We start from the raw sequence: 23,060 nt of genomic DNA, 5'->3' as shown, positions 1-23,060 counted from the left end.
GCATTTATTGTTTCTAGATTTTTTGATGATGGCCATTCTGACTGGTGTGAGATGATATCTCATTGTAGTTTTGATTTGCATTTCTCTAATGATTAATGATATTGAACATTCTTTTATGTGTTGGTTGGCAGTCTGTATATCTTCTTTGGAGAAATGTCTATTTAGGTCTTCTGCCCATTTTTGGATTGGGTTGTTTACTTTTTTGTTATTGAGCTGCATGAGCTGCATATAAATTTTGGAGATTAATCGTTTGTCAGTTGCTTCGTTTGCAAATATTTTCTCCCATTCCGAGGGTTGTCTTTTGGTCTTTTTTATGGTTTCCTTTGCTGTGCAAAAGCTTTGAAGTTTCATTAGTTCCCATTTGTTTATTTTTGTTTTTATTTCCATTTCTCTAGGAGGTGGATCAAAAAAGATCTCGCTGTGATTTATGTCATAGAATGTTCTGCCTATGTTTTCCTCTAAGAGTTTGATAGTTTCTGGCTGTCTTGTTTTGGTACTAGGATAGTGCTAGCCTCATAAAATGAGTTTTTGAGTGTTCTTTCCTCTTTTTTCTAAAAGATTTTGTGTAGAATTAATATTATCTTTTTCTTAAGTATTTTGTAGAATTTATCAATGAGGCCGTCTGTGTCTGGTGTTTTCTTTACTGGTGGCTTTAACTATGATTAAATTTATTTAATAGATATAGCCTGATTCAAGTTATTTGTTCCTTCTTGAATGAGCTTTGGTGATTTGTGTCTTTGAAGGAATTCATCCACTTCATCTTAGTTATTGAATTTATGGGCATAAGGTTGTTCATAATATTCATTTATTACAAACCTTTAGTGTCTGTAGAGTCTGTAGTGATGTCTCCTCTTTTAGTCCTGATATTGGTGTCTTCTTTTCTTGATCAGTCTGGCTAGAGGTTTACCAGATTCACTAACCTTATGGACCAGCTTTGGGTTTCATGGTTTGTCTGTTGTTTATATGCATTCTATTTCACTGATTTCTGCTCGTATCTTTATTAGTTCCTCCCTTCTTCTTGCTTTGAGTTTAGTTTGCTCATCTTTTTCTAGTTTCTTAAGATGGAAGTTTAGATCATTGATTTGAGACCTTTCTTCTTTTCTTTTACAGGCATTTAATTCTATACATTTTCCTTTAAACACTGCTTTAGCTACATTCTATAATTTTTGATATATTGTATTTTTATTTTCATTGAATTTAGAATATTTGCTAATTTTTCTTGTGACTTCCTCTTTGACCCTTGGGTTATTTATAGGTGTGTTGTGTATTTTCCAAATTCTTGGGGATTGTTGTTGTTCTGTTAATGATTTCCAGTTTAATATCATTATAATCAGATAACATACTTTGTATTATTTCAGTTATTTTAAACCTATTAAGTATGTTTTGGGCCTAGAACATGGTCTGTCTTGGTTAGACTTCCATATGCACTAGAAAAAAAAGTGTGTTCTGATGTTGCTTGGAAATGTGTATTAAAAATGTCAGTTAGGTCAAGTTTTTAGTGTTGGTCAAGTCTTTACATTGTTAACAATTTTCTGTCTACTTGTTCTATCAATTACTGAGAAAGGGGTACTGAAGTCTCCAACTGTAATTGTGGATTTGTCTATTTCTACTTCCAGTTCTATCAGTTTTTGCTTCTTTATCTTGAAGCTCTGTTGTTAGACACATACACATTGAGGATTGTTATGTCTTCCTGTTTGAGCTTACCTCTCCCTGTCTAATGGTTTTTGCAGTTATCTCTAACCAGCTCCCCAGACCCCTGGTCTAGAACCAGCTCTTGTAATGGATTTTGGAGACCCTATCCCACTGATTGTAGAGTTAGGGTAAGTCTAGTCACCTAAGCAGCAGGTGATTTGATTCAATTCCTATTGGTAGAGCTACCTTATTACTTCTTTTACCTAGACCCATTGCCCAAAAGAGGTAGCCCAAGGCAGTGGATCTGCAGCAGTTTTTTGCCTCCTTATTTCATGCCCAGCCTCACATCACCCTAACCCTACCCCTCCTTCAGGCAGTGAACCTGTCTTGAGTTCCTCTCTCTCCCATGGAGTACTTTTAATTTCCTTTGCCTAACACAAACTTAACTCCTGACTGCTACTGCCTGATTTGGACCTGGGGTCCAGTGGTCCTGTGGTTTCAGTTGTATGCTTTGTATTTCTGTTCAGTTTCTGGTCCATGGAGATGTCTGTTATTTTTGAGCCTGGGTATGTCTTCTTGCAATTCAGCCCTTTCATATTTTATCCATTTTACTCTGTATTTGGAGCAGAAGTGCATTAAGATGTGAATTTATGGAGCCATTTTGATCAAGGTTTTAACCATATTGATAAATGTAGATTAAAATAATTACTTCAACTGCTGTGTGGTATTCCATTATATGACTAGGTATCTTCATCCATTTACTAGGCAATTTTGACAGCACTTGAATTTAAGAAATAGTGAATTGAAACAAAATTCTATGACTCAAGCCTTGATGAAAAACTATATGGAAAATACTAAGTTCAGTTTCAGATTCTTTGCTATGCATGAAAGATGAGAATAACTCATTCTGGAGGTAGGTGAAATACAGAAGCTTGAGGAAGACAAGTGGGAAACATCTATGGCTTCAGCTAAATAAGAGAATGAGCGCCGTGATGGAAGATCACAAAGAGAAAAGGGAAGAGAATCTGGGAGTGAGTTTTGAGTGCTACCCAAGTGTAGATGGTAGGAAGAGAACCTGTAAAGAGAGATTGAAAGGGGACATTTGAAATGTAGAAAGGAGAAGAGGATTTCTAGAACGGTATTCATTATTGCAGCAAACCATTAAGATGATGAGACCTGAGAAAGAATGATGATCTGAGAACAAGACCTCAGTTCTAATTTCCACCCTTGCATTCACTAGCTAACATACTGGCCCTCTATTACTATATCTGTAAAATATGTAGTAGATGATCTCTACGATCCTTTCTGCCTCTGAAATGTGATGTTTATGTGTTCTAATAAGATATTGGTGACCTTGAGGAAACTGTTTCAGTAAGAGTATAAAATCCCAGCTGTAGAATGCTAGGGAGATTTCTTTGATATGCCATGATATGATACCATACCAAAGAGAGAAAGCATACCATACAGGAGGGATTAAATAACAGCAATCAGATATTTGAAATGTATTTTGAATCCTTCATAATGCCTTGGGAAACAAAGTAAATTTCGTGAATGTTTTTCGTCTAGTTATACTTAATGATTTGTTTCAACCAAGGGAACCATAAGAGATTTTTCATGTTTTATTTGTTGCCTTCCTTAAAGAGAGAGATGTATGTATTAGAGATTTATTTTGGAGTAAAATAGCTTTATTTAGAATAAAGACTCCAGTTGATTCCTTATGGGTCTGCATTGGAGAATCAATAGAGTAATAGAATTGTTAGCATGAGACTACTATAGGCCACCTGTGAGCACACTACTGGGATACCCTAATCCCATTGTGGCGTATGTACCTGCATAAAATGTAAATCCCATCATTTTTCTCTAGGATGCTCCTTGAGATTGTGAGCTGCTTCTTTTATGGATTTGGAGCCATGAGGTCCAAATGTGTGAGCTTTCTGCCAGCTCAAAGCCTTTGGTTCTAGGCCTCCTTTAGTCTTCCAGGTTCCTAAAAATTATGTAAAATATTTAATGTTCATATTATTTAGTTAGAATAGTTTTTAAACTAGTTAGAGCTGAAAATGAGTTAACCTTTAGTCTCTATCCATCTTTGGGTTTTAGGTTTTGTCATAAGTCCACCCTCAGGCTAAGATTTACAGTAGGAACGTTCAGTCTTTTTCAGGTGGTGTGCCAAGTCTTTATTCTAGCTTCATAGACCTGTGATTGACTGTGATTGATGAAATGCTCCGAGCTATCTTAGGAATCAAGAGTGAAAATGGGCAATAAGAGAAAGGGGCATACCTCTCCCAACCTGACCATCACGCTACTAAAATCTGCTCGTGTGTCTGTCACATCAGGCAGGTGTGCCATGGACAAGAAATGGCTAGTGTGTGAAGGCTTACTTATGTGCACTGGGAGTAGAGCTGCCCTACCCTAGCTCCACTAAGCATGGGTTCATTCCCCGGTCCCCCCTTTGTTAGTGCCACCTTCAGCCCCACCCAACCAATAGCCTGATTTTTAACTGCTCACGATTAAAAAACCCTTAAAGTTGAAAGAAGCTTTTCTCCTCATGGGTGTTTTTATTTAATAGGAAGAAAAAAAAAAAAGCACAATGCCAGTTTGCCTGTGGGTAGTGTTCTTCACAAGGTTTCAGCTAGCATTTGGTTCCCATTTATCATTCTCAGTTGCCCATGTGGTCATGCTGGCCTTTATGCTGTGTGTAGTAAATTTTGCTCTTGTTATGATTGATCATTTTCTGTTAGGAGATCGTGGGGGAATGCTATTCAGAAGCTCTGAACACAAACACAGGCAAATATGTATTACAGTTTAACATTTGCTTATTGCAGTACATCCTTGTCAATAATATCATCCAACGTAGACTTATAGCATTTTGCCCACTTCAGAAGTGAGACTTATAAATATTAAATATTTTTTAATAATCAGATAGAAGTACTGACTGGTAGAATATAAACTGAGATCATTAATTTTGAAGACTGCTTAGTCATCAGAAATCATTTACCACTTAAGACTATAGCTTTGGGAAGAAAAAAGCCCTTTACCTCTTAAGACTATAGCTTTGGGGCTGATGCTAAGAAAAGCTCAGATAATACAGAATATACAGATATAGTTCAGACATAGTTTAGATGAACTTTTGAATAATAAATAAAATATCTAAGGTGGAAACTGGTTTCTAAAATTTACTGGGTGTTTTGTAAAATCATGATTTCTTTTATCTACTGATTTGCCCTGCTTAAAGATAATCCAAAGTAAGATACTTAGGAGTAAACATATTATCTTAAAATCATGATCTTTACTTATGTAACTTTTAGGGGGACATATTCAGTGTATATAGTGAGTTATAGTGAGTCACAACTCTAATGCTTTTTCTTCATTTTTACAGCATAAAGAGTGAATATTTGTTATCCTAGTCCGTATCCAAACTTTTATCCATATATAAAACCCTGCTGGATTTACCTGAAAATTAATAAGTAAACATTGCTTTTAAGATTAAATAAGTGGAAAGCAGGTACAGGGAGTGGTAATGTCAATGGCCCAAAATAAATTTGGAAAGTTACGTAGGAACAAAATCATGAAGGGCCTTTTATAATCAATTGTATTCGTTTTCTATTGCTGCTGTAACTAATTGCCATAATGGCTTTAGTGGCTTAAAACAATATATACTTATCATGTTATAGTTTGTATGTGTCAAAAGTGTGGGCACAGGATGGCTTAACTGGGTTCTCTGTTGAGGGGAGCCAAAATTTTGCCTACCAAAATTATGTTAAAGAGTTAGGGCTTTATTCTGATGGGTCTTGTGTGATTTTAAGTAGAGGAGTGTTGTAGTCAATTTTGTGTTTTATGACAATGTCTTTGGCTGTGATATAGACAAAGGTCAATTGGGGACCACCCTGAAGTCTTGGGAAACCATTTGAAAGAGTATCATTTGAAATTCAGTTATAGATAACAGAAGCCACAAACTAGCTATTTTAAGAAGAAAGGGATTTCATACAGGGAATAAGGTGCTTACAAAATCTTTGGAAGGGCTGCCTCCCTAGGATTATCCCTAGAGCTGTACCGCAGAACTAGCCCACCAAGGGCACTGCTACCTCTGCTAGCATCAGATAAGGGGAAACTCAGGAAGCTGCTGTCCCTGGTGCTGGATCACACCACCTTAGCTGTGATCTGGAGATCAGCAAGCTGCTGCCAAGGGTGTTGACTCCAGGAACACACTACTTGAACCACAATCTGGTAATTAGGAAGCCTCTACCCAAGCTGTTGCCACTCCATGTCTGCTAAATCCACTATGTCTCTCCCCAGGGCTGTTGAATGAGATTGATGGAAGTTAAATCTTACCTGCAAAGGAGTGTGGTAATTGTAGTTTTCAGCTTTGTAGCACAGAAAGGCATTCTAGGAGGAGGCTGAAACAAATATTGAGGAAAATTACCCAGCTTATGCATCCAAAGAAAGCTGTAGCAATCCAGGTTATTAATGATAGTGGCTTGAATTTACAAGACAGGTGGGCAAGAGAGATGAAGGTAGATTCATGAAATATTTAGGAATAGAATTAGTATGACACAGCAAGTGATTGAGTGGGAGAAGTGGAGAGGAGAGGTAGGAAGGAATCAGGATGACTATTCAGTTCCTGGTGCCATTTACTGAGATAAGGAAGACTAGAAGAGAAGATGGTTGGGGAGTAGCAATGAATTATTTCTGGACATGTTGATTTTGAGAAAGCTATAAGATCTTTTAGAGTGTCCTAATTTATAGGTCATTTAATTTGTAGATAGACTTGACCAATTGCAGACTAGTTTCTGCACAGGGACCATAATTTTGTGTAAAAATATGTTTGTGCTTGAGATAAATTCAGTTGACTATAGTGTCAAGTATAAATAAGTCTAGGATCGTACAGTTATTGTTTTAAGTTTTAGTTTTATATTTAACTAGATTCAGGACTTAACACTAGTTCTTTAATCTCATTGTTGAGTAGTGTTTTTCTTTTTCAGAAGGACTCATGGGTGCCCTGTTCCCTAAGTTCTTGTTTCAGAATATTTGCTTGTTAAATTTATTTCTGAAAAAAACTTGGTGAGGTATAATATTCCTGGGTCATACTTCCTAATTTACTTATTTGGTAGGTAATGTGTTATTTTGCTCCTGTTTCTTTCACCGGTGCTGAAATCTCCCTTTTCATCTCATTCTGCTGTTTATCATTTATCTTTGAGCTCCTGTTTTATTATTTATGCACTTATTAATTTCTAGACCTTAGAGTATTTGTGGGGCATTTTCTTTTCATTCAAGTATGTTTTCTTTCAGATTGAGTTCTGCCTCTGCCTTTTACTTAATGTGTTTCTCTCTTTTATTCCTTTTGCAGTGGTATGTGCTTAGTTGCCATTTTGTGTCTTATATTCTTGCTTGTGTATAAAAGTGGATACCTCTATCTACACCATCTCTTTACTGAAACATAGTATAAGTAACATCCTCGACCCCTTTGCCATTGTTCCTTTTGTCCCTCCTGGGCAGAGCTTGAGAGCCTGGGGTATTACAATTCTGTCTACTTTTCTGTAGTCTGAAGGGAAAATATCCGTAGAACTGGGTTCAGCTTATTTGACCCGTAGGTTCTGCTGTCTTTTCCAAGATTTTATTAAATTATCATAACCTACTTTCACTGACTTAAAGGCATATGCTAGGAGATTGGGTGAAGGAAAGATACCTTTGGACTTTGAATCATTTCACTTTTTCAGTTTGGAGCCTTGGAAAATCTCAAGGCCTGGTAGTTTTGTTTTTTGTTTGTGTGGACTGTTTTGTTTCGTTTGCCATTGCTAAGATCCTGACATCCTGGCAGTGGGATGTAGAGACTTCTGATCCCTAAGGTGTTTCCTCAGTCTTCCTCCCAGCTGACTCCTTACCCCCCCAGCCCAGTTTGCTCTAAATTAGGAAGTATTGGTCACTACGCTCAGGATTTTGTTTCCTTACCTTCTTTCTCCATAATGGCTTCTGGGGGTTGAGTTAGGACCCTTGCTTAACAGAACCACATGGTACAGAGCTTTTGGTTCCTTTTAAAAGGTTATGGCAATAAGGCAGTTGCCTCTTTTCCTGTATTACTTGCTTCCAGTAATATTTTACCCTTTGAAAAGAATACCATTTGGGGCTCAAGTCCTGGGAGAAGACGATTCTACAATCTGTTTCATCGTACCATCACCTTTTCCAAGAAGTCCTACCTAAGAAGATTTCAATCATATATTTTCTTAGTGGTGTGTGCGTTTTAATAATGTAAGTCCCAGACAGCAGGAATGTAATGTTAATCCTTTTTATTTGCATATGAACTTAGAACTTACAAAGTGCTTACTCATCTGTTATTTTATATGACTCTTATGACTGTCTTACAAGGTAGGAAGGGCAGACTTATTATCCCAGTTTTACTAGTGAGAAATCTGAGCTCCAAAAGGATTGAGTGAGTTGGTAAGTCACCCAGCTAATTATAAGATGGAGTCAAGACTCTGAAGTCAGGTCTTCTGACTCCAAGGCCAGTGCTACTTTACCATACCTGCTACTCCCTTTCATGGACATGATTACTTCCATCCCTGACCACAGATGTCTTACTACAGCTTCCGTGCTCCTGCCAACCTTATTATAACACTGATTTAACTGAATCAAAGCCAGTAGGGTGGGGAACGTGGCGGGGGTGATTTTATGACCATTGTATTCTGGTCCCGAATTAGCCTCAGTATATCTTGGTTATAATGAAGCTAATATTAGATCTTTTCAGCATCCCCCCCTCCGGATTGTAGGAAACTGCTTAGCTTTCTCAATGAAATCAAACCTAGATCCTCCAAGGCTGCCAGCGGAGACACGGTTTTCCACATGGGAAACTAGTCTCACCTCTATAATTCACTTCCCTCTTGCTGTCTTTGGCTGTTTATTCCTGCCTTGATCAAGGAACTTGTGTCCCTCATTTACCACTTCTTTACAAGAGCGTATTCTTGACTCTTCCACAAACTCCTTATGTTACAGTCGACTAGGCTAGGCTGGAACATTCAACAAAGCATCACTGAAAAAGCTGAGTTAACAGCTAACATACAACTAGATGTTTTTGTTTGTAACTTATGCCTCCCCCAGGGGTCGGAAACTGCTGGTCTACGTCCATCTTCCCATCTGTTACCAAGGAACACGTGCTTAGATATCTGCCTGCCTTGATGATGGTGCCCAAGCAAGCAGGCTCTACAGAGTGATTAGACTTCTCTCTATAATCTTTGTAGTGTCTACTTTTTTTCTAGGTTCTCCTCTCCTTTCTAAGCTGATTCTTATATAAAGATTAGCAGCAGGCATGTTGGCCATCTTTAGGAGAGACTCTTCCCAGATACACAAGAATGGAGTTTTACTGTGGCCTCAAAAGGGCAACGATTTCAGGGCTTCCCGAGTGGCGCAATGGATGAGAATCCGCCTGCCAATGCAGGGGACACGGGTTCGAGCCTTGGTCTGGGAGGATCCCACATGCCGTGGAGCAACTGGGCCTGTGAGCCACAACTACTGAGCCTGCGCATCTGGAGCCTGTGCTCCACAACAAGAGAGGCCGCGACAGTGAGAGGCCTGTGCACCGCGATGAAGAGTGGCCCCCGCACGCCGCAACTAGAGAAAGCCCTAAACAAAGACCCAACACAGCCAAAACTAAAATTAATTAATTAATTAATTAGAAAAAAAAAAGGGCAACGATTTGAGATCACAGATTCCACAATAGTCACCCGATAGGTAGGTAGGCAGGTAAGTAGATATAATATTAGACTAGGATATTAGAAAGATGTTGAGAATAACGGTGTAGTTTACCTATAGTTCTGAAGAAGTCAGTAGTTCATGCGCTAGTGGCTTAAGTTGTCACTGTTTTGTTTTGTTTTGTTTTTTTATCCTCCTAGGTATCATGAACTAGTCACAAAATATGGGAAGTTGGAGCCTTTGGCAGAAGTGGACCTGAGACCCCAGAGCAGTGCGAAAGTAGAAGTCCACTTTAACGACCAGGTGGAAGAAATGACCATTCGTCTGGACCAAACAGTTGCAGAACTAAAGAAACAATTAAAAACTCTAGTTCAATTACCCACTAGCAACATGCTTCTCTACTATTTTGACCATGAAGCGCCCTTTGGCCCAGAGGAAATGAAGTACAGCTCTCGAGCCTTGCATTCTTTTGGCATTAGGGATGGAGACAAAATTTTTGTGGAATCCAAAACAAAATAGCCTCCGCCAGCCTTGTGAGAACACACGCATTGGGACTCGCAGGGCGTTTGTTCCCATGAGGTTTCCTTCAGGAGGGAGAAGTTTGCTCTGTTTTGTTTTATTTCGTTTTGTTTTGTTTTGTTTTGTTTAGGTTTCAGGGGGGTTTTGTATATTTCCCCCCAGAATGGGTAGGGGGCTGTTTTGGGTATTTTCTACCACAGATTCCTTCTACTCTGCCACCAGAATTGGCCACATCTCCAGTTTCTGTGCCCTCCCTCGTGAGAGGGGACTAGGCAGCCACCGACTTCTTACTGTGTTCACTGGGATCTGTCTACTGCTTGGTCCTCACGACCACTTAGGTGTACTTGTGATGATGGCGTGAACAGCACTGTCCCCTCAGGAGAGCATCTTGCACTTAAATCAGGAAACAAGGAATCCTTCCAGGAAGGGGCAGCACATCCCTCTCCCAATTCCTCCTTTTTCCCCTCCCTCTCTCCCCTTTCCTTCTTGGGTTCAGTTTTTCATTTTGACTCGTGTCCATACATGTTTACCTTAGTTTTATTCTGTCCGTAATGAACTTCTTATTTTTCAACTCGGGTAACGTTTTTCTTCATTTCTCCCTTTTTAAATAATTTCAAGTGTGTCACGCATCTGTCAGCCTGATTCTGATCTCAGGTACAGTTGGAACCTGTAGCTCTGTTAGGGTCTGGAAGAAGAGTAGATGGAGTGCTAGAATTCCAGGAAGCACAGACACAGCAGCCTGATCACTCTGTGTGTAACTATCTCAACTTTAATGTCCCTCCCACAGTTATATCAACCATTACTGACGTGAGCTACGTCACATTCCAGAGTTCTTTGCTTTTTGCTTTTTGAATGTATTTCTTCGTATCTGTCTTTTTCATTACTTTAAACTACTGGGAATGGAGGCCTGACTTTACGAAGAATCCAACAGAGCAATGGATATACGTGCCAGGAGAGCTGAGAATTAGCTAGTAAACTCTCTGTAGTGTGTGTGAGGGAGTCAAGTGGGGGGGAGTATGGGAGAACAAGTACTGTGACTTTCCTGCCTGTCATCATTTGAAGCTTTTGCTCTTGCACTTTGCATTCGAAGTGGGAAATTTTAATCAAAGGGAGCTTTGATTCCTAGTTTTTCCCTGGGATTTTGTGATGTCATAATTGAACAATTCTTTTTGTTTTACATTTCAGTTTAGTTGCCCCTACAGAAGAACAACTCTGACTAATCTCTGAGTAAAGTATAAGTGTCAAAACTTCAGATTTGCCTCCAAGTCATATTTTTTGCAGAAGCATGTTTAAAGCACTTTCCTTTAAAAGGTAGTCCTTACCTGCTCTGAAATCTTTTTGTTTGTTCTTCTATTCCTTTGTTAATCGGTGTAATGTCTTTCTTTGATATATGTCTTTCTGGATCCACCATGTTTACAGACAGGAGACTTGAGAAGGACTTAGTGCACCTGGGGCAGAAAATGTGCACGTGAAGTATTTTTCAGAGAATGTAATTGTTACCGGATTGCGTTTGACCTTTTGACCTTTGTTACGTGATTCCGTCCCTCCTAAAAATTCTTTAATTTCTTAGGAAATTTTTAGGTGACTCTTGTAAACTCTTCACGGATGCTACTTTTTAAATTGTCCTACGCCGTGATAGCAGATGTTTATTCTCTTAATGCACTTCAGGTTCAGTATGTGTAAAGCCTTTGACCCAGGCCTGCTGAGTCAAATCTACATTCACTGTAACATTGAAAGTGGAAACCAAAGGGTTTGAGGAAGATGAATGATGCCTGTTCTCCTTTTGCTTCATCTTTCAAAATCATAAAATCATAAAAATGAGCGCTGGAGATCCAGGCTGGGTATAGACAAGAATAATTGTTTTGCAATCACATTTTCCTGACAGGTTTTTGGAAGTGGGAAAAAAGTGTGGCAACAGTGTCAGGAGGATTAAAACTGTGGATGCTGTGTGTACGTGTGCGTGAGTGCAGACGAGTTTGAGAGAGAAACAGTGTAACTGAGCTTTTGTCAGCCTGAGAAACAGATGCCCCCTTATTTTTTGCGGTTGTATGACCCCCGACTGTCCCACAGCAGAAAGCAGAGCAAACACTTATGCTTTAATCATCAGTGGAATGATGACAATTAATAAGATATTTTATATATGACAAAGTTTTATGAAATGCTTTTTTACTGTTAGAGACCTGTTCCTTCTGCTATTACAGAACACAGCGCTCAACTGCAGGCATAACTCTCCGATTACACAGTTGCATGTCAGGGGAACTTCTCGTTTAATTCAGTGGCCGTGGGTATTTTTAGGGCATTGTAATTGATTGTTTTAATAATTGCTAAATGATTTTTGATTGAGACAAGATCTAATGCAATTACCGGTCTTTTAGAGTTACAGAACAGAAGTAAATGAGAAAAGATATTTGAGCATGTATACATGTAGACTGATTTGAGTGGCTGAGTAAAGATGCTGCTTTTGAAACAAAATTGGTGCTGTGTAGACACTTGTAACCAAAATTATTTTTATAACAGGTCAAAAAGAAGGAGAGGAGAGACCATGGACTTTTGAGTCTACAAGTTATGCATAATTGATTGTAGCTTATCTGTATTTTAATGTTAACTTCATCCAGATTCAGTGAGAGCATATTACTGACATTCATGAGGCAAAATTCTGTCATAGCCGGTATTACAGATATGTTGCTACAGGCACAGTGTGTAGAACATATCTTTTCTAAAATAGAAATTTTTTGTCAGTTCTGAAAAAGGAAAGGAGTAATAAAAGAAAGCCAGGTAAAAACTTAGGCATCATTTTCATGTGGGCATGTAGCTGCTGACACCACAGTGGAAATCAGTCTTTGAATTTGAATTTTTGAAATATCCCAGATTGCTTTAAAGAAAAGAAAAAGTTCAGAGTCATATATCTTTTTTTATTATTGAAGGTTTCTATTGTTTCTGCAACCTATCGCCACCATGGCCATAAATACATAAAAAAGCAGCAGATATTGTATAACTCTTGTTCCTTTAAGACCTTTTGGTGAAAACAAGCCCAAAACATGAGCTATGTGTAACAGAGCCGAATGTTATGATGCTATGTTTTAAAAGTTTGTTTACTGAAAAAAAGAAAAAGTTCAGTTCTAACCAGAAGTTTCAGCTGTGATGCTAAATCAGCAGTGTTATGAACAGGGAAGGCTTGTTGCACAAGGAACTATCACCATTTGAGGCGCGCAGGCGATAGTTTCACGAGCGCGTGTGTGAAGGTGGCTTGCTCCGTGGGAGGTGCTAGGCTCCAGGGCAAATAAAACAAGAGTACAGAATAATAGATTGTTCTAAGCAATGTCATTTCTGTTTATGAATTTGATTTTTCCCCTCATTTCGTGTTAGATTGACATGCAAACTGCTTTCAAGAACACCCAGAAGCTCTCTGTGTTACCAGGTGTGTTGTGAACACTATTTTTCATAGGTGCTTCCTTCAAATATATGTCCATTGTAGTGATGGAGAGGGACTGGACTCTCTCAGGCTCTTTACTTGCCAGTTGTCTCCTGCAGTTCATGGAAATATATATTTTATTTTAGAATATAATTTAAACATGAAGGTCTATTCTTTGCACTTTTATTAATATATATATATATAGATATATAGATAATCTTTAAAAAAAATTAAAAATCTAAAAGTCCACTTTCTCTTTGTGTTCTGATTTTTTCCTGGAGTCGTGGTGCATGTTTATTTTTATACAGCAGAAAGTCAACATCAGTGCTGTGGTTGAGTCCTCTGGGGAACTGGCCTAAGCTGGTAAAAGAGTTTGACCAGCTTAACAAATTTAGTTGGCATCTTGCCAAAGTTAGAAATTAAAACCGCAAAACAAAGGTTCATAGGAAATATGTTATTGCCTTTTTGTTAGCAAAGTTTTATACTTCTAACATGCTCTTTTAAGGATGAAAACCCACCTTTGAGCTATTCGGCATCCCCGTTTTTGAGTAAGAATCTCATTTTGATGAATTAGAAATTTGCGACACTTTTTCACGTGACGTTTCTTTCCTTTGAAAAATAATTTTCTCTAAGAATTAGGGTTTGGGGCACTTGAACCGTATCTGCTTGTCAGTAATTTCTTGGTAATCTGTTATGAATTAACCTTGTACCAAGAACTAAGGTCCAAGAACTATATATACTTTATTACTGTATTTAGAAGACAGAATCTATTAAATTCTTTCTCAGTGCTTCAGAAGTGTGTAAGTATCGTGATCTGTTTAAATGTAAGATTATTTCTACCTCTTATTCAAATTTCAAAAAATTATAGTTTTAACCTCTGTGCTAAGTTCTATTTAGTATTTATTATGAGGGTCTCTGAGTTCTTGCAAGGTAGACATATGTCAAGACACCCAATACCCATTGGACTGAAAAATGCTATAACTTCCACCAGAATGCATGTAAAACAAGGAGGTTAACCCTTGAAGTCACATTTGTCTTTCCAGTTCGTCTCTGGAAAAGAAGTTATCTGTGTTCTCCAACTTGGACTTAGGATTTCAGGATTCAAATTTAGCCAGATAACTTTTAAAACGCATAGGTCATGATAGATGTTAACATGAGTCATTTCATCTACTTTTAAGTTTTTAACGTAACTAAAATTTAGGAATTGAGTTAATACATGAAAGGGATAGCATACCATATTATATCTCCTTAAAATATAATGAATTTCTGAATCCTTTTCCTTCAAAAATTTGAGACTAACACTAAAAATGGGTAGTTTTTGTTTTTTTGTAACTGATCTATTAAGATGTTCAGATATATATCCTCGCCTAGGCATATGAGTAGAAAACATGTGAACATCTTATGCCTTTCTTCAGTGTGGTTTAGGCACCTGAGCAATTTGCTTGCGTTCTGTTTTAAGGCACACATATCAAGAGGGGAGTAACAAACCCATAATCCAAGAGGGAGGTGAGACAAAAGCAGATAGGGTTGCTGGTCGTGTGAATCAGTGCCAGGGATCCAGGCTTATAATTTTCGTGCTCGTGTTTCTTCTAAACATTAACAATGAGCGTTTATTGTCAGCCAGGGCCCAATCTAGATGCTCTACCTATATTAAGCCCTTTTGATGTTCACGACATCCCTATGATTCAGCACTGTTAATTATCCCCATCTTCTTACTTGTGGGGCACAGATAGGTTGAGTAACTTGCCAAAAGTCACACCGTTGATAAAAGACAGCAGAGCTAGGATTCAAACCCAAGCAGTTTGGCTGCAGTTGAGAGCCGTACTATACTACCTGCTGCTAAGGTTCTCCCATAGCCCTCCACAGTCACACCGTTAATGTTAGTCTTTATGTTTCACTAAAACACTAAAGTGAGATGTTCCTCCATATTCAGTGACTAAATTGATTTGCTCTATAACGAAATCACTGATGCGGCTGATAGCTCTAAATCCAAATTGAAACTTGTCCTCATGCCATTTTCAGAATTGTAACACTGTGATTGGTGTATATCCATTGTCCTCCCTGCTCTCCTGGGAGGAGCCAGACTGGACACTTGTCATGGGTGCTGTTGACAAGAAGAAGTGAACCTGCAATACGATGCTGAACACCGGTCACTTGGCCTTCAACCTGACGACACTCTAGAGCCTTAACGCTTTGTTTTCCGTGAACAACTAAAGGTGAGACAGGTCACTCAGTTTTGACTCAGACTTTTACTAAGGAGGCATCCGTGTTCAAGTGAACTTGGTGTTTATAGGAGAAGAAAAAGTAGATAATCTAATGGAGCCCATATCACAGGTTTTGTTACGGGAAAGGTTGAGGCTGTCACTGTTATTGTTCCTCTTTAAAATTCAAGACAGAGCCTTGTGAGGAATATAAATATTGCTTACAAAATAGAGGAGGCAGTTTATCTGTTATGGTCTGTGAGATCTAGGTCTGCCAAAAAGTTACAATGCAATTTCAGTTTACTGAGTCTTTCACAGACTCTTCATCCTTGATGCTTCTTAGTCACTATAGGTAATACAATTAAGGTGTTAAATAAATAAGAATGGGAATAAGAGGAGGCAGACATTAAAAAATACAGTGTTTTCTGAACTACCTGATACATTTGAGGGCAGATGTAAGCCTTATTCCACTATTAGAGAATACAGCTAGGACATTATGAATTGCTTTGGTTGTGTTAAAATTTTGTTTGGTTTATAGTTCAGTTTGTTTACAAGAAGACATCTTTTAAGAACCATTTGTATTTCATTTTAAATACAAAACATTCACATGATTCAAAAATCAAACAATATAAACAAAGTATACACTGGAAAATTCTACTCTAACCCCTGTACTCCATCTTATTAGCTTTTTGTGTGTCTTTGCCGAGTCAACACAAATAATAGCAAATGAGAATATACTTATTGATACCTTTTTATACAGCAAAATTAGCATATTATATACTATCATGCACCTTGCTTCTTTTCGCTTAAAATGTATCTTGGAAGTCTCTCTATAGCAACATATGCGAAATCACCTTACCCTTTGTTTATAATATAAGATATAGTATTCCATTAATAGATGTGGTATATAGTTTATTTGACCAACACCTCATTGATAGACATTTGAGTCTTTCGTTGTTCTCTCTCCCAATCTCCCTCCCTCTTTTTTTCTCTTTTTTACTTTTTTCAATTTGCTGCAGTAAAAAGCAGATGTTCTTTTACATGTTTGAAATAAATCTGTAGAATACATTCCCAGAAGTGGGACTGCTAGATCAAAAGGTCAGAGTGTTTGTAATTTTGATAGATATTGCCAAATTGTTCTCCACTGGAATGACATAAAAGAACTTTTTTTTTTTTCTGATTTTAATACTTGTCACATCCCTGCAAAGTCAAAGACTTTACTGATCTTGGGCTTGATACCTGCAAGATGTTAGTGCAACCAAGATGGCGTTCTTCCCAATTAGGCATGCAAATCTAGGCACTTGAATTCAACACATAATAGATTTGCATGAGCCATGCATATCGTCTGTCTTATGAGCTCTCTTTCCTTGGAATCTGCAATTTTTAATCATCGGTGAGTGAGATTTCACCTCTGCAGGAGAAGGTATATGTATTATTTATCCTGAACAATGTATGAGCATTTGTTTCAGCTGAGTGCCCTTGAAAAGTGATAGACAAATAGTGCTAAAACCCTCTGTTTATTGTCTGCAGTAAGCTTTAATCAGAGCTGCTTCTTGCCGACCAGTGAAATTCTTCTAGAACTACTTCGTGCTACTTGGTGAATAGGGAATATAGAGTGTCTCTCCACTCGCCCTGCCCCTTTTCAACCTTATTGCTAATGTGCTAACAAGGATGTTAGAATAAGACCAGTTGTGAGGTTTTTTTGGTTATGTTGGTCTACTTAGAATTATCTATTACAAACTCCTTGCCTAGAGATAGATACTAGAGTTACTTTCAGAAAATATCTGTGAGTCCTTGATTACATTTCAGAGCTGAGCATCGTTTATTATTGAGATCTTAGATCTAGAAAGTCTTGCTAGTTAATAAACATTAATGTTACTCAATGTGATTTTCAAAGAGCCAATGCCATTTTTCTCATAATTAAGAGTCCAGTGTCTAGGCGGAGTAAGATCAGCACAAAAAGAAAATTACTTAGAGGCAAATAATATTAATTCTTTAAAAAGACATGTTCTAGAGCATTTGTGCTACGATTTAAACTCCTAATGCTTGCAGCTTGCCGTTAAACGATTATTACCATGATACTAGTAAATATGAAAATTTTAGAAATATGACATCAGATTTTTAAACATTTTTCTCTTAAGAATGAAAAACAGACTTCAGGAGAACCCATGAAAGTTAACCCAGGTGTCCAAGAATGAAGATTCCAAGGCAATAAGAGAAGCAAACTTCCAGATGTGGTGCTCTTGAGACCCTTTCATCATGAACATCTTTACTGTTCAGGAGAAGTCTTCACGAACATAATTGCATTTTCTATATCACCTCATCCATTTCAAGGATTCTGCTGTGGCTAACTACCATTTTCAGGGAGAACGTAAGCATAACCTTCGATGTAATCACCTTATCCAGCTAGATCTAGGAGGTTGAACATCATTCAGTCAGTGGATAAGTGGTAGAAACAACTGCACTACAAAAATATCTGGAATCTCCATGGCAGATTATACAATGAAGCAAAATGATCCATTGTAGAGGGCTTGTACATTTATCCAAGACACCAATGTGGCAGATTCAGATGGCTAGGAGGAAGATGCTAAGGTGGAGTTAGGAGTGCAAAAGGTTTATTGGGTAATAACACCTGTGAAAGAAAAGGGGAAGAAGAAAGATGGGGCAGGAGGGGGCATCGCACCATGCAGCAGCCCTGACAAAGTCTGCAAGCCCAATAGGATGCTCTGGAGCAAAGATTTCCTATTAGGGGCATCCCAGTTAGGTCCTTTTACCAAAGCTTTTCTCAAGTCATTGATGGAGGAACACAGGAACATGACCTCAGCTTGAACACTGATGCAGACGCCAAAGGAGCCAACAGTTGGGAGCTGTCAGCTAACCATACTCCCTGTGGCTGGAAAGCATTCTTTTCTTGAAGATGGATCTGAGTGGTGCACGACTGTATGTACCACACAGTCCACCCTGTGCCATGTGTAGATGCAATTCTCCATCCATGATCAGAACCAGCTCCTCCAGGGCTCTTCCAGAGGGGAACCTCAGAAAAGGGAGGTTAGGGGAACGGACTACAGCCCGTGACACTGCAGATGGTTTCAGAGTCACGACTGGTACCCACCATCTCCCTCTTCCATTATCCATTCTATCACCTCTGCTGGTCTCAGTGGTTTACCTAGTGGTTTTCCCCAAACCCTGATTCCTGCGGAATCTGAATCCCTGGTAACTATATGCTGCTCAGACTTGGGTTGCTATGCGTGTCCATCACAGTCGCAACTGGGCCAGGGAGTAGCAAGAGCCACCATCATGGGTCACCTGAGTTCCACATGTCTTACCCCTTGAGCCTGTCACGCAACAGCAGCTCCACCTCCTCCCGCTTCTCAGGGTCGGGGATTCCTAATAGGGTGGTGGCTCGTCTTTCCTGCTAGTCTCTGCAACAAGGAACCCAAAGTACCCAGGCGGCATCACAGCCATAGCTTGTAGGTCCGTGGGACTCTTTCCGTGTCCCCTGGTGAGAGCACGCCTTCCTGGGAACCAGGATGTCAAACTCTGCACAACCTAGAGATGAGGGGTTGGGAAGCCAAAGTCCCTCAATAATGATTGGGAGTACTTGCAGGTGGGGCTACTCCTGCTTCCACACTTTGGTGCCTGGACCCATGCATTCCTCCTACTGGGGACACTGCTCCAACCAGGGGCTCCTACTGTAATCTTGGGCCCACGCTCACATCCCTTTTTGTAAAGTGGCCTCCCTGGTTGGATGCTATTTTGCATGGAATTCTATGCCTGTGGATCAGGCATTCTGCAAGCCTCTCACTAGTGGTGCTGACTAAGGCCCTGTGGGCAGGAAAAGCATACACATATCCAGAGTCCAGGTCTATTCCTGGGAAAAGGAACCATTGGCCCTTCCAGGATGAAGGTGGTCCAGTGTAGTCATTTTGCCACCAAGTGGCCAGTTGGTCTCCCCGGAGAACAGTGACAGACTGAGGGCTTAGCTTTTGTCTCTGTTATTGGCAGGGTGAACATTCAGAGGCCAGGATAGCTAACTCAGCCTTGCTAAATAGGAGTTCATGCCATTGGGCTCCTGCATAACCTCCATCCTTGCTGCTATGGCCACTTCATATACGTGCCCATCATACCAACACTGACAAAGGCTGCTTCAGGTCAGCTGCCCAAGTCATTTTGTCTACTTAGTTGTTTAGTCCCTCTTCTGTAGTGGATGCTTTCTTTTGGGTGTTAACATAGGACACAAAGATCTTCACACTTCATGTCCATTCCCATCTGTCTATCCACATGTCTCTACTCCAGGCCTCCTTGCCACTTTTTTATTTCCAGGCCCTTGTCCAACTAGATATGTGATTCACCATTGCCTATGAATTTGTACATGTTCTAACATCAGACCACTTTGACACAGAGTATTTGGGGGCAAGATATAATGCCCCCAAGTCCACCCACTGGGAAAATATTCCTCTATCATTGTCTTTCAAGGCCACCCTTGCGTGAGGCTGTAGTGTAGCCACCATATGCTTTGGGCTTGCAGACACACACCAAGCCAATCCATCCACACTCCAAGCTTAGGCTTTTTCATCCTCCTTCAGCTTGTCATATGCACCGCCCACCTCGCACTTCACATAGGGCCATATGTGTTATCTGGGTTGCGGGGCGGGGTAACCAGTGTAACTCTGAAAGGTGACATGGATTCTGGGCTACCTAGTTCAGCAGCTTGCTCATTGCCAGTTCAAGATATGCAGCTATGCCATTTCCATCTTAGGGTAGATTGCTGCTGGGACCCCCTGACTTTATGTCTTGGGGGGTCCAACAGGGCCCAGCTCATGAGGGGAATTTCTTGGCACGTGGTCACGTGTATCTTGGTCAAATGTTCCATCATAGGGTACATTCTCATGCCAGGAGCTGATTTTCAGGAGGTGTGTTATTTTTTGCTGTGGATGTCACGACTTTGGTCCAGAACTCCAGGGACCTGAGTTATGGTTTTCCCACTGGGGTTTGCAATAAACATCACATTTCATCTTTTTCTGCCCCTAACATCTCCGACAACAAAGCACCTACTGAACATATGACCGAAGTGGCAGGGTTGCTTGCATTACAGTCTGGAGCTGCTACAAAGCTCTTTCATGCTCTCAACCCAAGTCAAAGCTGGCTGAATTCTATGTCACCTGGTATGTGGGCTGGAGCAGTTTTTGTAGGCACGGAATATGTGGCCTTTAGAACCCAAAGAAAGCTACGAAGAGGGGAGAATTTCTTTGTAGAGAGGTTGCAAGATACAGCCATTTGCTTTTTGCTTTGGAGGGGAGATCCCAGCATGTCTCTGACCACTGGATTCCTAAAAGTGTTACTGAAGTACTAGCCTTGAATCTCTGAAGAATGTAACTCCCACCTTCAGAGCACATGTGTGTTACCCAGGCCTCCGGCCACTTCTTCCTCATTGTGCCAATCAACGTTGTCAACGTTGTGAATCAAGGTGATGTTCTATAGGAGACATTCCATCCAATCTCAGCAAAACTATAAATGTATGTTGCTGTCTGTTCCATTTGAAGATGAACTATTTTTCTGATCCTCGCGCCTGAATCAGGGGAAAAAATGCATTTGCCCAATTAACGGCCACATGCCATGTATCTGAAGCCATGTATCTGAAGCCATCTGTACTAACGTAGTATCTACAGCAAAGATGTGTTAGTACAGCAGATGCAAACTGGAGCTACTACTTGGTTGAGCTTGCAGTAGCTCACAGTTATTCTTCAGGATCCATCTTGCCCAATTAAATGGAGATATGATAGATCCCACCACCCCTGCTCCCTAAGAGTGACACTAATCTTCACCATCTTCCCCCAACCCCAGGATGCAAGACTCTTTTGTATTTACTACCTTGGCTGGAGTAGGAGGATCAATTTCCTTCCTTGCTATGATAGCTTCTACCACACAGACCAAGGACCAAATGTGTCAAGTATATTAAACCCAATTATATGTAGGGACTTGGGGACTGACATCCAGGTAGGTCGGCAGCCCCTGTGGGCCTGCTGGGACTTGGCCAGGTCTCCTTTTGTTTCCTTGGCCTCTCTGTTTTCACTCTAACAGGGTCTTTGGGTATCAATGTTAACTCAAACCCCTTGTTCAACAGTCCACAAGATATCTAGGCATTCCCCTCCCCCAGTCTACAGTCAATCAAGTAAATGACCGTAGGTCCTTTGGGGGAAGGACTGAGAGAATCACTACTGTACACACTTGCCATGATGTTGCAGGATTCTTCCCTTTGGTGACCTGGTTACCTTTTTAGTCTATGGATTCCAGATTTGAAAAACTGACTCAGATCCACAAACTGAGCAAAGGATCAAGACTTTTCATTGGGGCCACTGTCTTTGGCCTCTTGCTCAACCATTCTTGCTCTTTTTTATTCTATATAGTAAGCAATACCCTTGTTGGCTGCCCATCTACTTTGCCCCTTGGATGCCATGCTCTATTAATCATCTCCATAACTCTCTATGGATCAGGGCCCCTTGGCTACAACTCTGACCTGCTTGGTTATTATGAAGATTCGACCCCCTTGGCTTCAGGCAGTAGAGTGCTGCGACCTGGTCTCTGTTGTTTCAGGTGCCCATCATCCCCACTGCGACTGGACAGTCGAGTTCTGTGACCACCGCTCCTGCCGTCAGCCCTGACCTGCTGAGGGGAGCCCCCCCGAGCTTGTTTCTGACGCTTGTGCGTCTCTCACCAGCATATTCCTGCTGCCTTTGGTGGGTGATGTGTCTGTCCTCTGGGCCTTTCCGTGGGACGTGATCATCTGTTGGGTCTTCTGGAGTCACATGATATACATGCGTGTCCATGTCTCTGAGAATTTTAATCCCTCCTTCTGCCATCTGCCACAGTAATTTGGACATTTCAACCCCAATGTATATACATTATATATATTTATACACACACACACACACACACACACACACACACACACATATATAAAATCCCAATGCATAAAATTATATACACAAGTCCAAGCTTTTCCCAATTAGACCCTGATTTGGGCATAGTAGAGCTGCTTCAGTTGAGCCCTTGATATAGCCTTTGTCACCTCAGCTAGGTTCTCCAGAGCAAAAATTGCCCATTAGGGGAGTCCTGCATTGGATGGAAAGTGCTGAGGCAATTGTCCCACCACCTCGCCCAGTCACGGATGGGGTTGCCCTTGGCTCCAACAGTGAGGCTGAGCCTGAAGGAGCTCACAGCTGGAGGCTCGTGGCCGTCCACATTTCTCACTGCATCATTTCAAACTAGCTCAGATCTGACTATTTCTTTCACAGAAGGTGTAAGAAACTTAAGAAAACAAAACAAAACAGAAACAATCAGCATATAAGGCTTATTCTACTCATTTTTAGGAATATTTTTTTGTTTTGTGTTTTGTTTGAACTGCCTTTCCTCCTGCCTAAAAAGCAGCTTCCAGCTATGCCATCTTTGTAAAACACAAATTGTCTTGGGTTACTAGCTCCAAGCCACGCCCACACCACCTTTGGTCTAAATCTTGTCAAATCTTGGCTCACTTCACCCTTTCAAACAGAATAAACCCTCCTGCCGACATGGCATAAAAAGAGATTTTTGTCATTTTTCCCTCTGTGACCACTGAG

General features: G+C 40.1%; 1 protein-coding gene across 1 annotated transcript in view; it reads left to right on the top strand.

The window, feature by feature from the left end:
• The window catches only part of TBCEL (tubulin folding cofactor E like), an 80,281-nt gene extending 66,492 nt beyond the window's left edge, over positions 1–13,789 (top strand). The window contains exon 8 of the mRNA XM_065881260.1: positions 9,513–13,789. Within this exon, the coding sequence (XP_065737332.1) occupies positions 9,513–9,831 (319 nt within the window). The 3' untranslated portion in view covers positions 9,832–13,789. The remainder of the gene's footprint in view (positions 1–9,512) is intronic.
• The last annotated feature ends 9,271 nt before the right edge of the window (positions 13,790–23,060 follow it).

Source organism: Phocoena phocoena, chromosome 8, assembly GCF_963924675.1.
Source record: "Phocoena phocoena chromosome 8, mPhoPho1.1, whole genome shotgun sequence".
Taxonomy (NCBI): domain Eukaryota; kingdom Metazoa; phylum Chordata; class Mammalia; order Artiodactyla; family Phocoenidae; genus Phocoena; species Phocoena phocoena.
This window is presented reverse-complemented; position numbering and strand designations above follow the sequence as displayed.